The sequence below is a fragment of the Larus michahellis genome, chromosome 2 (assembly GCF_964199755.1).
Source record: "Larus michahellis chromosome 2, bLarMic1.1, whole genome shotgun sequence".
Lineage (NCBI taxonomy): Eukaryota > Metazoa > Chordata > Aves > Charadriiformes > Laridae > Larus > Larus michahellis.
Genome location: NC_133897.1, coordinates 164,371,520 through 164,387,589, shown reverse-complemented (window position 1 = coordinate 164,387,589; position 16,070 = coordinate 164,371,520). Strand labels below are relative to the sequence as shown.

The window sequence follows — 16,070 nt, the reverse complement described above, 5'->3', positions numbered from 1 at the left end:
TGGGTCTCTAGAAGGTAGAGCAGACACAATACTGTTTCTGTAGATGAGCTGATAGCTCTGGCCAGTCTGTGCACAGAGAGAGCCTTGTGCAAATAATTCGGAGAAAAGAGACCTAATCAGCCGCCGCACTACGCTGATTTGCGCATAATTGTATCTGTCTTTTAAAAGCTGAAGATAAAAGGACAGAACTTGACACCTGCTCATTGCTTATTTTTCCAGCGGCTCGGTGGGCTGGAGCATAGTTGGAGGATTTGAGCAAGGAATGGTTTTGCCACCTGAATGGCCAATTAAAAGAAGGGTTTGCAGGAATGCTTTGCAGCACTTGACAGGTGAAGCCCAAGGCATGGCTCACAGCCTTGGGTATGGAGGGGATTGAGTTCTTGACTCTCTGTAGCTGAACTCAGTGTTTTTCATTTCTTCTCTCCCCCCCAATATTTAATTTATAATTTTATTTAAACCCAAAGTTTTCATCCTCTCTGAACGTCACTGTGCTCCTATCTGAGGTCTCCATTCCTTCAGAATATAGTGATGGGGAAGGAAGGGTTTCTGGGCTCTTGCTTTACCTCTTTTATTAAAGAGCTCTCCTTTAAATAGCATGATTTTTATTTTGATTTACTTTTCCTTGTGGTTGGGTTTCCTTTTAGCCTCTCTCTCCCTTCCTCCATGTCCTATAAATGCTCAGGTTTCACATTCAGTTTAGTGTAAAACAGTATTCCTGTAAGGAGTTGGTACCTCAATGAGCCAGCATAAGGATTTTGAAAGCTTACAATTATGATGTTTTTCTCTGTCTTCTGGAAGTCACCTTTCCCTCTCAGTTCTACTGGGTAGTTATTCATTCATTTCTGCTCCATAAAAAACCCTGACTGCTCTTTACAGGACAGGTTAACTCCTTCCTAAAATGTCTCAGTGTCCCCATTTGGAAAACTGGTACAGTGCTCACTTCCTTACCTCACCAGAGAGCCTTGAGATTTGAGAGATACATCTTTTTACTTTTTTTTTTTTCTTTATTTTATTTAGGATGATTTCTTTTATTGTGTCTATTTCTCTAACAGTGCTGGCTAGACATCCCAGAAAAACAGGTCTGTGTAGTTTTAGGTGCCATACAAATTGTTCTGCTAAGCTCTTGGGAACATCAGTATTGTTGTCCCTAAGAGCCTACAGTCTGGTATTCTATATATACATATGTATTTGTATATATATGTATTTTATGTATATGCTATAGAAGTGTGGATGTTATATGAAAAAAAAAGGTTAGCAGGGAAGAGGAATAGGGAAAATCGTGTAACATATGACACGCAAATTCATGAAGCATTCCAAATTTTTTCTTCTGGGCTCCCTGGTTCGAGAAGGACAGGGAACTGCTGGAGAGGGGACAGCAAAGGGCAGTAAAGATGATGAGGGGACTGGAACATCTCTCTTATGAAGAAAGGCTGAGGGATTTGGGTCTTTTTAGTCTAGAAAAAAGATGGCTGAGGGAGGATCTTATCAACGCTTATAAATACTTAAAGGGTGGGTGTCGGGAGGATGGGGCCAGGCTCTTTTCAGTTTGGCAACAGGACAAGAGGTAACGGGCACAAACTTGAGCATAGGAAGTTCCATCTCAACATGAGGAGGAACTTCTTTCCTTTGAGGGTGGCAGAGCCCTGGCACAGGCTGCCCAGAGAGGTGGTGGAGTCTCCAACTCTGGAGACATTCCAAACCCACTTGGACGCGTTCCTGTGCAACCTGCTCTGGGTGCCCCTGCTCTGGCAGGGGGTTGGACTAGATGATCTCCAGAGGTCCCTTCCAACCCCGACCATTCTGTGATTCTGTTATATAGTATAACAATAGTATAACATAGGAGAGAAGTAGTTTTGCATGCAAGTTGTAGCCCATAGGTAGCAGTAGCACAAGTGGCCACTTCTGTAGTGATCAGATAGCAGGTTTCTGTGAGTATTACTGTGTGACCTCAGCAGCAGGTTTCAGCTTGCACAGGAGAAGTTGGGTCAGTATGTGGCGATTTGGCCTGGGCTGAGCTTTACTGCTGTAGCTAGAAAGTAGACAAGCTCGGAATGATGTCTCTGCAAAGTACCATATGGACATCACCACATCATAGACCTATGGGATGATCTTTGAATCAAAGTCTTCAGTAGATTAAAAAAACACTAGTTTGGAGGTGTCGAAAGCAGAGATGAAGAGATTTTAATTGTTAGGGCTAATAATCCAATTAGATTTTAGACAAGGGTTTGGCAAAGCAGGCAGAGCGAAAAGGTCAAATTTGGACAAGTTTTGTAGAAAGTGGCATCAGGATTTAATCACAGGCTGGTGGTGTGAGTCATGAGAGAGAGGAGATCAAGTCAAAGAGAAAGCTGAGATTGGCAGGAAAGTGTCTGATTTTATTTCTGAAATTAAGACAAGTATGGAAAGGATTTCATGAAAAATTCAGGAGTTAGGTATTGAGCATGTTCAGTTTTAGCAAGTAGTAAATTATTAACAGAAGGATCTCAGAGAGAGGCCTGAAGTTGATTGGGTTGATGACTCTAGGCTTAAAGATTTCTTGTTTTCAGTAAGTTTGATTATTATTTTTGTGCTCATGTCCTGTCTAACAAGGAAGAATATGGATTTCTGTCACAGAGGATGACTGAAAACTTCCATCTGCGTGTATCTATTAGTGCACCTCTTGTGTGGATTCAAATGGGATTTTGAGATAGGTCATGATGTAGAAGAGGGATGCAATCGGAATAAAGAAGTCATAGCACCATAGTAGGGCTTGATAGTTTCCAAGTCACATCTACCTGATTCACTGTCTCATGTCTTAATGCAAAAGTGGCAGAATGGACTAACCATACCTAGGGAAAATAGTAAAAAATTAACTCAATCCACTGGTAAGTAAAACAACTTAGGGTCATTAGACTGAAATACGCTTTGTCTGAAATTCAAAGAAACTTCATTAAGAATATGTCCATTTTATTACGTAGCTCTGCTTTTCAGCAACTCTGGTCTGTAGACATTAGCCACGTGTAGTCTAGTAACCACACGTCACACCTTCCCTGTACACAAAGTGCTGCGATACAGCGTTCGTACCCGGAGTTGTTTAATATCTCTCATTTAGCTCAGCTCATTGCGTTTCAATCATGGTTGGGCTAAAGGAGGCCCGGGAGGCTCAGTGTCTTGGTGCTCATATTTACACAGTTACTGAGATGTGGTAAATCATCTACCTGCCTGTTAATAGGGGGTTATATATTATCTCGTACCAGGCTTTGGCTGCTCTACAAGGATACAAAAATTCTTAGGGCCCGGACATCTCATGCAATATTTTGTGGTTCTTTTTTAAGAGAAGCATGGAAAAGGGGCCATGTACCCATCAGTTTTCTTTAAGTAATCAACATCACTTTTTTTTGCTTTGTTAAAGCATCCTGCCCTTATGTCTCTGTACATCTGGGCATCTGGGTTTGAGTTCCTTCTGCTTCAGACACTACATTGCATGTTTCATCGTACAGGAGCACCAAATAGCCCTCAAATATGACAATTATACTACACATAGTATAATAATTTAACTAGGAATTTTAAAAATGCTGCCTGTTAGACTCTGTCTAAGAGTCCAGAGCACCGCTGTGTGCCTGTTGAATAGACAATGTGGAAAATACTGTTTACACATGAAACAGTTGGAAATGCAGAAAAAAAGAAAAACAGTTTCCACTTCCGTATTGCCATATTCAGGGAGAGTCTGGGTAAGTAGATTGTGTGGTGAAACCCACATATTTGACTTCGCATGTGCAGCAATGAGCACGGGAGCCTAGATGTGTGTCTCTGCTGTTATGTAGGCATTAGTTATTTTGTGACTGTGTGCTAGCTCGCTCCTATCTCCGTAGGGAATGTGCCACAATCGCTGTCCTTCTCACTGATTTCTACACTAGATAACACTCCCTGGAGTTCTCCAATCTATGTAGTTTCTCGACTAAACCTACTTTGATACCAGAAAGACTCCCAAACCAGCACATAAGGGCTACAGGCTCTTTTTATACCATTAACTTTTCAGCCACAAGTCAGAAACTCTTACAAAGGTTGCATGAGACCTTTAAAAATCTCCTCTGCAGAGGGAGAGGATTGTCTCACATCCATCACTGCAGAATCGCAGAAGGAAGGAGAAAATTTTAAGTCTCATTATGCAACCAGTGAGGAATAAGGTGATTTTCTTTCAGTAAGCTGAAGGTTGAGCCACCTTATTCATGACCTGCAGCGGTTTTGCACAAAGCTGCCAGTATACAAAAAATAGCCTTATATGATATATCCAAGCATGGATTAGGTTTTTTTTTTTAAATGTAATATAGTGTGCTTTTTTCCTTTCCCTTTTTTTTTTTTTTTCCCACAAGGAAGGGAAAGAATACTCTGAAAGGAGTCCTGCCACAAAAAAAATGCTATAGAAATAAAGTATTCAGTAACCTAAAATAACATGCAAATCCCGGGCTAGCGAAATTTCAAAACACAGGCATACGGTGCATTCCGGCCTGACCTTCTGGCTGTGTAGCAGACAATCAAAAGAAGTCTTCTGAAAACTTGCTTGTGATAAATAGATAAAAAGGGGTTGTCCCACATTTAGAAATGAGACTGTTTGAGCAAGCTGGAGCTACGTCATGGACTATTTTAAAATAAGTCAAAAGGAGCTGAGGCTCACTGGAAAACACAGAGCTTTGAGAATTTGGAAAACACAGAGCTTTGAGAATTTTAAACTTTTCGGAGTCTGCCTTTTGAGGATTTAGATTAGGACTGGACACAAGCCGTACAAACTCAGAAGTGATTTTCACTTTGATAACAAATTGGGCAAGTCACCAAATGACAGGTTATAGAATGGTTTGGGTTGGAAGGGACCTCAAAGATCATCTAGTTCCACCCCCCTGCCATGGGCAGGGACACCTCCCACCAGACCAGGCTGCTCCAAGCCCCATCCAGCCTGGCCTTGGACACCTCCAGGGATGGGGCAGCCACAGCTTCTCTGGGCAACCTGGGCCAGGGGCTCACCACCCTCACGGTCAAGAATTTATTCCTGATATCCAATCTAAATCTCCCCTCTTTCAGTTTGAAACCATTACCCCGTGTCCTGTCATTACACTCCCTGATCCAGAGTCCCTCCCCATCCTTCCTATAGACCCCCTTTAGGTACTGCAAGGGGCCCTAAGGTCTCCCTGGAGCCTTCTCTTCTCCAGGCTGAACAACCCCAACTCTCTCAGCCTGCCCTCACAGCAGAGGGGCTCCAGTCCTCGGATCATCTTCATCTTATCTTGGCTGCCAGAGGACAAGTGAAACAAGCAGGTGCCATCCACAGGCCAGCAATTTCGCCGGGCAGGAGAAATGTCTATCGTAAAAGGCACGTGTAAAGTAAAATAACTCACACCAAAACTAGAGAGGTTAAACTGAACAACTCATTTCTCAAATCTGTGGTTAATGTGCGTTCAGGTTTGCTGTTTTAAGATCCCAAGTAAAAGTCGGATGCAGTCAAACCCCAGAGCACTAGACGTGCTCATGCTTCTCTTTTCAGCTAGCGTGACCCTGGTACTTAGAGTTAATTGGAGAAGATTGTACTACCTCTAAATGTTTATAGCCGGGATCAAGCTGCACTGAAGTTGAATGCTGATCACGTGTCTGCCAAGGGTAGATTTGGAGATTAAAACTGGATTATAAACATGATACTGATTTGGAGGAAGACCACTTACTCAGTCCAAATGGACGAGGTTGAGAAATCCTTTTGCAAGCGAGTCCTGTGGGGATGCTGCGGCAGCCTCGCTCCGTTGTCATCACAGAGTTAAGAACAGACACAAACTCGAAACAATTTGGCAAGAGCGATAATGGGACCAGTCGGGATCTGTCGTCAGCGTACTGGCCACTGCAAAAGAGTGATTAAATAGGAAGACACAGACAATTATCAAAGACTAATTGCTTATTGTTGCTAGAACTATATTTTAAATGTGTTTTTCTTTTTAATTGCTTTTGGAGCGAATAAAGTGTCCTTAATTCAATTGTGAAATGTTTGGGAATGGGAAGCCTGCCAGGAATGAGGCAGCTCGGAGGTCTTGTGGAAGCGATTGCCTCTTTCACTAGCCTATATTCACGTTCAGCCTTCCCATCCTCTGCCAGCTTTCCTGTTTTCAGGTCCGTGCCCCTGTGTCAGCTGAAGGTCTCGGGGTTGTTGGTACTTGCAGGAAGCTGCACTAGTTTGTGCGCGTCTTTTCCTGTAGTTTTTATTCATCCCTGTCCAAGGGCCTTGACCCAAAGAGGAGCTGAACTCTTCAGGTCCGTCGGGGTTTTGGATCAGCAGGCTCCGAATATCAGGGCACTTTCTAGGACAGGACCAGCAGCGGTTGACAAGGTGAGATATTCCTGTAATTTGGACCTGTGACAATACAAACACCTGTATCCCTCTGTTGCTATTGACGGCAGTGACATTATGCAGGGGATGGATTTGGCTCGGGATTGTGTCAGTATAACAGTGAATGACCACGGGGGTGTTACTCCGAGTCAAGATGCTCAGGTTTGGTGTGAGGAGCAGATCCAAACCACACACAGAAGCTTTTATGCAAATAGCTACGAGGCTCTCGTGTTATTAAATAACCACTCAGCGTTTGCATGATGAGAGTGACAGGGAACACAGTTTTTATATTCATAGAAATATCTTTTGTATGGATGTATTCAGCCCTGAAAAGACTTGCAATGGACAAACAAATGTAGCCAATGCTGTATCTCTATGTGTAAATAATTTGCATGAGTGGTTTAGAAAATGAAAGGGAACTGGTCTACATGGGGGAGAACAAGTGGGAGGAGAGGAAACAGAAACAGCGTTTAGGTTCGTGTACTGGAGGAGATACATAGGAAAATTCAAGGAACCTGCTGTCTTACCAGAACGCCCCGTGTTACCTGCCAGCTCCTCTGAATGGGCGACACAACCCCAAATAACAGGCTGCTAAAACTGATGCTGACCTGACATGCAGCAGGAGAGGAGGGACAGGGGACTTGCTTGTTTGGAGACAGGCAGGATCAGCTTGCTCCGTACCCAGAGTTTGCCTGTAATACAGGTTTTTTTTTCTCCATTCTAATCTTTCATCCGTCTGCATAATATGTGAGATCAGAAATGAACAGAATTGTTCAGCCTATTTCTAAATGAATGATGTAAAAAAAAAAAAAAAGAAAAGAAAAAAGAATCCTCTTTGCATTGTTCGGTTCCTTGCAAAATCCTGAACAAACACTCTCACAGAAGAGGACAGGAAAAAAAAAAAAAAAAAAGTTGTTCCAGACAGAATGGCTGGCCCTTTCCTTGCTCTTTTAGGGCAATTAGAGGTAGAGCTGGCCTGGGCAGACATTTTAATCAGCACTTTAGATTTAGCACAGAAAAACTGAATCATTCTGCAAGACTTTCACTGCAGCAACTCTGGCTTGGGCTCTTGGTCTTTGGCTTTCCTCCTCTGAAGCACCTGATGAGCATTATCTAGAGACACTGCTGCTCCTCTCGCCTCCTCAGACCACGGCTCTCCCCGTTCCCAGACTGAGATGAGTAAAACTAGTATTTTGGAACAGCTCTAAACAGCATAAAAAATGGTTGATTGACTAAAATTCCCCTAACTATCACAGTACGTCTGAGCAAGGCTTGCTTTGCTGGGCTCGAAGATCTCTTTTACATCCTATGTGAGAAGTGTTTACTCATTTGGGCATCTCTTGCCTTGAGTTTTGTTGACCTACATGTCTGTGCAAAGCCATGCATCCATGAGGTGTTTGCTTGAAGTCTTGAGGCAGGTTCGCAGCTGCAGCGAATGGCAGAGACCGATGTGTCTGCTTCAGTTCGGGATTCAAAATCCAGTTTAAAAGCAAATATCCAATGGAAACTTCTCCATCCCCACTGTAAAGATGAGCACAAACACCCTGCCTTCCTCTGCAGCCTGTTTTTAAAAATCAACCCCAACTTGAGCGAGGAGAGTAAACATTGCTGGAATATGCATTTCCACTGAGATTAACCATGTATTTGTATGCGGCTTTCCAAAATTAAACTCTCACAGTGGGAAATAGGGAGTTGGGTGCGGAAATGCAATTAGCCACGAGTCAGGGCTCTTGACGTACAGGTGGCCAATGAGTTGCGAGGGCTCACACAGCAACTTGAGAAAGTAGCAAGAACAACTTGCTATGTGCTAACATGAGCAGAGTAAATAACACAAAATTTTAATAATGTTTTTATTAAATCATTTCCAAGCTGCTCCTTTGGGTGATGTAGACCGAAGTGCACCTGGCAGGTGATAGTAAATTATGTTTTTCTTGTGGAAAATTTAGTGATTGTCTTCCCCTTAATAACATTCATTCCCTTTTCTTGAGTTTTGAGATCCGGAAAGACAGACACTATGTGAAATCTGATGTATTATTTTCATATAATGGTCTCCCAGGCATTGTGGTGTCAATAAGCATCACCTGTCAACTGGGCCATGAAATATTTTTGCCAACTAAAAGATGAATTCTTAGAAGTTCTAAAAGTCTTGGCTAGGGCCAGCAGTGGAAAAGCAAGGCTTTCCAATCACTCTTTTCACCCGTTCTTTCGATGATCTTAAGGGTGTTTTCCAACCTAAATGATTCTGTGATTCTATGGTTCTCAGTGGCTTGTGTCATCCTCATTCTCTGCCTTCCAAAATGTGTTGGACATTTTCTCCCTTGGTACAATAATCGCTTCGGGAAGATCCTAGAAATAAAATATCCTGCACTTCCTCAGAACAGCCCCGTACCTGTTCCCAGGTTTCATGTAGAGACTTTCCTTTTTTCGTGGCCATCAAGCATTGGAGGGTAATGTTGGCACCCAAGGACGAGTGCCAGTGGACGCGTGTAGGTAAATGAGCAGGAAAGGAGAGAGAGAGAGAGAGAGAGAGGAAAAAAAATACTTTAAAAGCAGCATTCCGTTGGCTTATTAATGTACTTTAAAAAGGATTTAACTTTTAATTAGAAGGAGATTGCTGGGGGTTTTTTTGCCCTGACATCCTGAGTTTACGCTTGACATCCTGAGTTTACGCTTCCACCTTTGTTATGTCATTTATATGTGCTGTTTACGTTAACTTGGTCCTTCTAATTTTCAGAAGTACTATTTATCTCTTATCTGAATCTTTGGAAGATGGAGATACGGCCACCACTGTCTTCTGTGCTAGTGACTGTGTCTTCTGATTCAGAGCTCCTGTATACCGAAGCCAATAATGATTCACTCTCACAGCAGTGGTGTGAGCAGTCTCAGCTTTTATATGCCATCTGTGTGAGTGAGCTGAATCTGCAGAAACGGGACCCCGTACACATGGCTTTTCCTCTGCTCATGGATGAAAATATTAAAGCAAATCCGTATGGTCCATGAGATGTTTTCTGTGTCAGGAAGGGAGTAAAACTGCCTGTCAAACCAAGCTGTTCTCTCTGATGACAGGGGACTGTTTTTAAACACTCCTTTCCATAGTATTTTGCACGCCAGCCATGTGTGTTTTCTCATCTGACATCTCATTGAGATCCTTGGCTTCGGTACGGCAGGAGGGAAGGGTGTGCGGGGAGGGAAGGAAATAATCTCTCAATATGTACACAAGCACATGTGCACACACACGCTCTTAAATCAATCTTAAATTAATTTAATTTTTTTTTTTTTGAATACAGAAGAAAATTAATCTAGTTGAGCCAGACTTAATTGCCTCCCTTCTGTTTGAATTTTCTGTTTTCACATGAAGGTATTGGGAAGCAATGCTTTGAGCTATTATTAGATACAAAGGTGGAGACAGAGGGCAAAGGGTTCATTTACAATTCGTAAAGCAGAGCATTGAATTTTAAAGCCAAAAGGCAAATTGATGAGCAGCTTGAAAAAGATTCATGTGCTTAGCTTACCGAGTATTTCTGAAGGTTCGTGCTGGTCCGGGGAGCTAACCGTTCTCACAGCTGTAATACCCGCTGGCTGAAGGAACCAGGAAAAAAAAAAAGGGTTGTGTTTTGTTTTTTTTTTTATTGAAAGCACTTACCTTGCAGGGAGAAGCTTGAAAACATAAACTGCTATAAAGTCATGAATTTATATAAATGCATTTCTTTTGAAGGAAGCAACTGGACATCACTTCTGTGGCAGGAGGCTAGGAAGCATAAAAATTATACACACACTTTTGTGTTTTGCAGAAGTCAAGTCAGTTAATCTCAGATAATGGGGTACCATTATAATCACTACTTCACCTCCATGCTCTTAGGGCAATCCTGTAAGAAGCAATTTGATCATGTTGGGCAGGAGAGACCGTAACATTAGAGTGTGCTATTGCAAAAGAAATCCGGTGCCAAACAGGTTTTCTAGTCCCTTCCTAAAATGCAATGGTGATTATAACTTCCTTTCAGAGAATCACAGAATCACAGAATGGTTGAGGTTGCCCGGACCTCTGGAGGTTCATCTGGGCCAACCCCCTGCAGAAGCATGGCCACCTAGAGCCAGCCGCCCAGGACCATGTCCAGATGGCTTTTGAGTATCTCCAAGGATGGAGACTCTACAACATCCCTGGGCAACCTGTGCCAGTGCTCCGTCACCCTCAGAGTAAAAAAAGTGGTTCCTGGTGTTCAGAGGGAACCTCCTGTGTTTCAGCTTGTGCCCATTGTCTCTGGTCCTGGCACTGGGCACCACTGAAAAGAGCCTGGCTCCATCTTCTTTGCCCTCTCCCTTCAGGTATTTATATACATTGATGAGATCCCCCTGAGCCTTCTCTTCTCAAGGCCGACCAGTCACAGTTCTCTCAAGCCTTCCTCACAGGAGAGGTGCTCCAGTCCCTTAATCACCTTTGTGGCCCTTCACTGGACTCTCTCCAGTATGTCCGTATCTCTCTTGTACAGAGGAGCCCAGAACTGGACCCAACACACCAGGTGTGGCTTCACCAAGTGCTCTCGTTGTCAAAAACTGGGCATCTCCTTTGGAAAAGGAAGTTTTGGCACAGGGACTGTTCAAGCTGGGACACCAACACGGGTTTCGGATAGCTGCAGCTTGAGCACTGCTGAGTTTCTTTATACTTACTCTGCCAAGACTCTTGTATCTGGGACTTGCTGCTGCATTTGGGCAGCTTTGGTCAAGGAGCTGTTTTCATAGAGTCATAGAATCATTTCAGTTGGAGAAGCCTTTAAGATAATTGAGTCCAACCAGTAACCTAACATTGCCAAGTCCACCACTAAACCATGTCCCTAAGTGTCATGTCTACACGTCTTTTAAATACCTCCAGGGATGATGATTCAACCACTTCCCTGGGCAGCCTGTTCCAATGCTTGATAATGCTTTTGGTGAAGAAATTTTTCCTAATATCCAATCTGAACCTGCCCTGGTGCAACTTGAGGCTGTTTCCTCTCATCCAATCACTTGTTACTCGGGATTGGAGACCTACACGCACCTCTCTACAACCTCCTTTCAGGTAATTGTAGAGTGAGGCTGGGTAGCTCAGCTTTGCTGACCTGACCTCTGGAATAAATGTCCCATTATGAACCTGTTACTTCTTTGGCTCTAGCTTTTTTTTTTCCTTTCTTTTTTTTTTCCCCCAATTGTTGCACTAAGGCTTGTTCAATTTTCCAGGCTAAAAGGCATCTAGAGAATATGCATCATTTTGTAGTTTTTTTGTCTAAGGCAACAAAACAAAAATAAGTACTAAAAAAAATATCATTTTTGTGTAAAATGGTTTTTTCTGTGAAAGCTCCTGAAGTATAAAAATAGTGTCTTTTTTTTGAAGAGGGGATATTACTCATGTAAATCCGATGCTGCTGGCAGAGGAATAATGTGCTGTATGTCATAAGGCAAGTGACTGAGGAGGAGCTGGAGTGATCGAAATGCCTCATGGGCGTATGAGATTGTGGGGATAGGTATTCACACAGAGGATGCTTTCTTACATGCGCCCAGGGCTTTCTCTTATCTCTGAACATGAACCCATAGTGAAGTAGAAATGTTCCTGTATTAATAGTGCACCGGAGATAACCCCCATCTGAAAAATACAGTAATACTGCACAACTGGGAACCCTTTCAGAGCGGGGAATTGGACTAGCAATTTCGCAGTGTGTTGGTAGTGAAACATTTTGGTTCTGTATAAGCAAATGGGCAAGGTTAGTGGACACATTACTCCGGCTGTCATTGTCCCAGCAGCAACCAATTTAGAGGCTTTATATTTTCTGCTATCCCAGTAAGGGAAAGAAAAGTGGAAAGTTAAAAATAGAAATCCCAGGATGAATTAAAGCGCAAAGAGTGAACAAGCCCGTAGCACTGCTGCATAATTTTAAAACCTCTTTTTTCCTTACAATCTGGAGTTTAATATATGTATTACATTGCAAATTCTGGCAGTGTCTATCCTGCTCCAAAAGGTCACCTCCATACACGAGGATTTATTCTGACTGTAACACGTGAACATGGGCATCCAGCCCTGGATCTATGTAGCCACCGTTTGTATTGATGATTCGGGTTTGTATTTCCATTCACCTGATGCTGTTGATTCACAGGAGAAGCATGAAAAGTTGTCTGTGGCTTTGGCCTGCAAGGGAAGACGTTAAAAAGATAACTTCTGATGCCTGTGTATAGATCATAATTGAGTTTTTTCATAGCTTTTTCAGCAGTCGTGGAGAGATATCAGACCTTCATGAACTGGATGTTGCACGTAGTTTCCCTGCAGCATTGCCCTGCATAACACTGCAGAGTTGGGGTTCCTTTCCTAAGGTTAACCATCATGCAATCTTGGTTTCATTTAGGTTAATTTTTCCTGTTAAATTTCCTAACAGTCAAGATTAATACAGTTTTTAAAGCAGGAGTTCGACATAACGTGGAATGGTTTTCTTGATTTGCAGATATCCTCGTTGACGGCAAGCTTTGCGACTGCGATATTGTGGTGGACTGCAAAGTGGGGGACCCCATCCCACTGGAGGTGAAGCTGACCAACTGGAGCAAACACAGCGTGGGGCCCTTCGCTCTCACCGTGACGCCCTACCAGGATTACCAAAATGGGGTGCACAACTATGAGCTGCAAGATGCTATCACTTTTGTGGGATCCAACACCTTCTACATCGATTCAGTAAGTCTTTCTGTCCAATGGATCACAATTCTGGATGATAAGCATTTGCAGAAAAGAGCTTCATTATTCAATTGTGTATTTTCTGCGGCAATGTGTGCCTCAGCCCAGAAAGCCAACTATATCCAGTGCTGCATCCAGCTCTGGGGCCTCCAACATCAGAAGGACGTGGACCTGTTGGAGTGGGGCCAGAGGAGGCCACGAAGATGATCAGACGGATGGAGTACCTCTGCTCTGAAGACAGGCTGAGAGAGTTGGGGTTGTTCAGCCTGGAGAAGAGAAGGAGAGACCTTACAGCCCCTTCCTGTACCTAAAGGGGGGTACAGGAGAGATGGGGAGATCACTAAGATCTCTACAGTCTTTATCAGGGAGTGTGGTGTTAGGACAAGGGTAACGGTTTTAAACTGAAAGAGGGGAGATTTAGATTGGATATCAGGAAGAAATTCTTGACTGTGAGGGTGGTGAGACACTGGCCCAGGTTGCCCAGAGAAGCTGTGGCTGCTCCATCTCTGGAGGTGTTCAAGGCCAGGCTGGATGGGGCTTGGAGCAGCCTGGTCTGGTGGGAGGTGTCCCTGCCCATGGCAGGGGGGGTTAGATGATGTTTAAGGTCCCTTCCAACTCAAACCATTCTATGATTCTATAATTTTGAGGCGTATTCATTTTTGGAAAGCAGCACTTTTATGGCAGCTATTGATAAAAGTGCTGCTGGGTTTGTGGATATAGATTCATCTCTGAGGTGGTTTAAGACTGTAATTTCCTGTATATAAACCACTAGTAAACTATCAGAGATGTTAACTTTTGGTCACTCTAGATCTGACTAAATGTGAATAGGGAATCTAGATAAAATGTTTAATACCATATTGCCAGTCCCTTGAGCCATACAGTGCAGCCTGCAGTAATAGATTTTAAGTAACTTTTTCTCTTTAGTCCATAAGAAATATTCCCCAGGCTGAGCCAAGGAACTCAGCAAATCATTTTTAGTCAGGTCCTGAGGAAATGCAACAGACTGCAAAAAGAAAATGCTAAACATTAATGACCAGTGTGATGAGCCGGCTCATTTCCTTGTTGCCTAGCATAGTCTTATAAAACCATAAAAAAAAAATAGAAAACATGCCTAAAATGAGACAAAAACCCTCCCTTTTCAGAAAAATTGAGATTTTTAGTTTTCTCTCAAATTCTTCTTTGGAAAATTCAAGTCTAGGAGCTTTTGCAAGACACTGAAAATACAGATAAAAACTACTTTCTCCTACATACTGCCCCAAAAAACCATAAACAACAAAAATACAGGAATGAAAAACGTATGCACAGTACTGCAGAGTGGGATAAGCAGTATTTCTGGTAACTTATAAAATAAACATGAAGAAGAGGGTGAGTGCTTGGGATAGCGCTTAGGACCTTTGCTTAGGTCAGCTCTTTGGATCGCTAATAAAACGTACCTGTCAAAACGGAATATTTAAGTGAACCTTAGTAAGTAAGAAATTAAAGGTTAACCACAGGGATAGTCACCATGCATATTTTTCAATTACATATCAGGGGAAGAAAACATTTCAAAAAAGCTAATGAGCACGGAATACACCATCGGCTTGAATTTTAATGGGGGCTAACTATATTCTTAGCTGAATAATTTAAATATGTCAACAGAAATAATCAAGAGATGGCTTTCTTTGACTCTCTTTCTGACAATGTGGATTTTTTTAATCAGAGTGGCAGTGTTTGGATGCCCAGCTGCCGAAGGGCCTGACACTCCAGGCTAATGAGGGAAAAGGGAGATGTCAGCGTGATGTATTCTTACCTTCTGATTGAGGCTCCTATGGGGCAAAAAGTCAGGAGGTCACCTCTCTTGTGCCTGCCCAGGCAGCCTTCTCATACGTTACGGACCCCGCTTTTGCCCTGTTGTTCAGTATTGTGACATTTCTCCTGTAAACACAGTCCCCGATCAGTTAAAAATAGAGTTGTTTTCTGCTATTTGTCCTCCTTTTCATCCAAAAAGGTGAAATGAAGAAAATGTCGACTCTTAGACAAGAAGTGCTGTATTTCATGGTATGTAGTATTGTTACTTGTCCTACACAGGCTCCCAGAGAAAATGCTTAGTCATATTTCTTTGAGGCATAGAGCCCTGATCATGGAAGAAAATTCTTCAAAAAGTGTATCTAATGCTGTCAGAGGCCCTTTCATCCCCCGTAATAACTAATTCAGTAATGGAAAAAAGATTTCAGAAAGCCGCACCTGTTTTGGGGACAAGAAGAAAGTCCTGGTTTCTGCATTTGATGCTTCAGGGAAGAACGAACACACTCAGAATTGTGTTTGTGCTCTGAGTTTGGAGGAACTCAGACAGACGCTGGTTAAGAAACTGAAGAAGCTCATGGTTGGGTGAGATGAAAGAGACTGAGAGTTTCTCTTTTTTATAAATGAAAGCTGAGACACTGGACCCCATTCAGTACTCAGAGGGGGCCTACAGGAAAGATGGGGACAAACTTTTTAGCAGGTCCTGTTGCAACAGGACAAGGGGTAATGGTTTTAAACTTAAAGAGGGAAGATTCAGACTAGATATAAGGAAGAATTTTTTTATACTGAGAGTGGGGAAACACTGGCCCAGGTTGCCCAGAGAGGTGGTAGATGCCCCATCCCTGGAAACATTCCAGGTTGGACGGGGCTCTGGGCAACCTCATCTAGTTGAAGATGTCCTCGCTCATGGCACGGGGGTTGGACTAGATGGCCTTTAAAGGTGCCTTCCAACCCAAACCATTCTATGATTCTATGATTCCCTTCTGTTGTAGCTCAGTGCTGTTCTGTTGAAGCTATTAAACGTGTTCCCATTATTTTTATAAACTGAGGTCATGGGCATATGATTATTTCGCTTGTTTAATGGAGGAGGCTTGAGATCTATCGTTTCCCAGCTGCTTGTTTCTGCCCCTCCGCAGGAAGATGCTCCTCTCTTCCCCAGCAGACCAAGCGGGAGAGATGGTGTGAGCATTTGTTTTCGTGCAAAGTTGGCCAGTTTAGCAAAAACTACATTCGTCAGCAGTTTAAGCTAATTGGGCT

At 42.9% G+C, this 16,070-nt stretch overlaps 1 protein-coding gene across 4 annotated transcripts in view; it reads left to right on the top strand.

The window, feature by feature from the left end:
* Positions 1–16,070, top strand: part of TRAPPC9 (trafficking protein particle complex subunit 9) — a 543,073-nt gene that overhangs the window by 518,022 nt on the left and 8,981 nt on the right. For all 4 annotated transcript variants that reach the window (XM_074577903.1, XM_074577902.1, XM_074577899.1 and 1 more), the window contains one exon: positions 12,808–13,031. In XM_074577903.1, the coding sequence (XP_074434004.1) occupies positions 12,808–13,031 (224 nt within the window). The remainder of the gene's footprint in view (positions 1–12,807; positions 13,032–16,070) is intronic.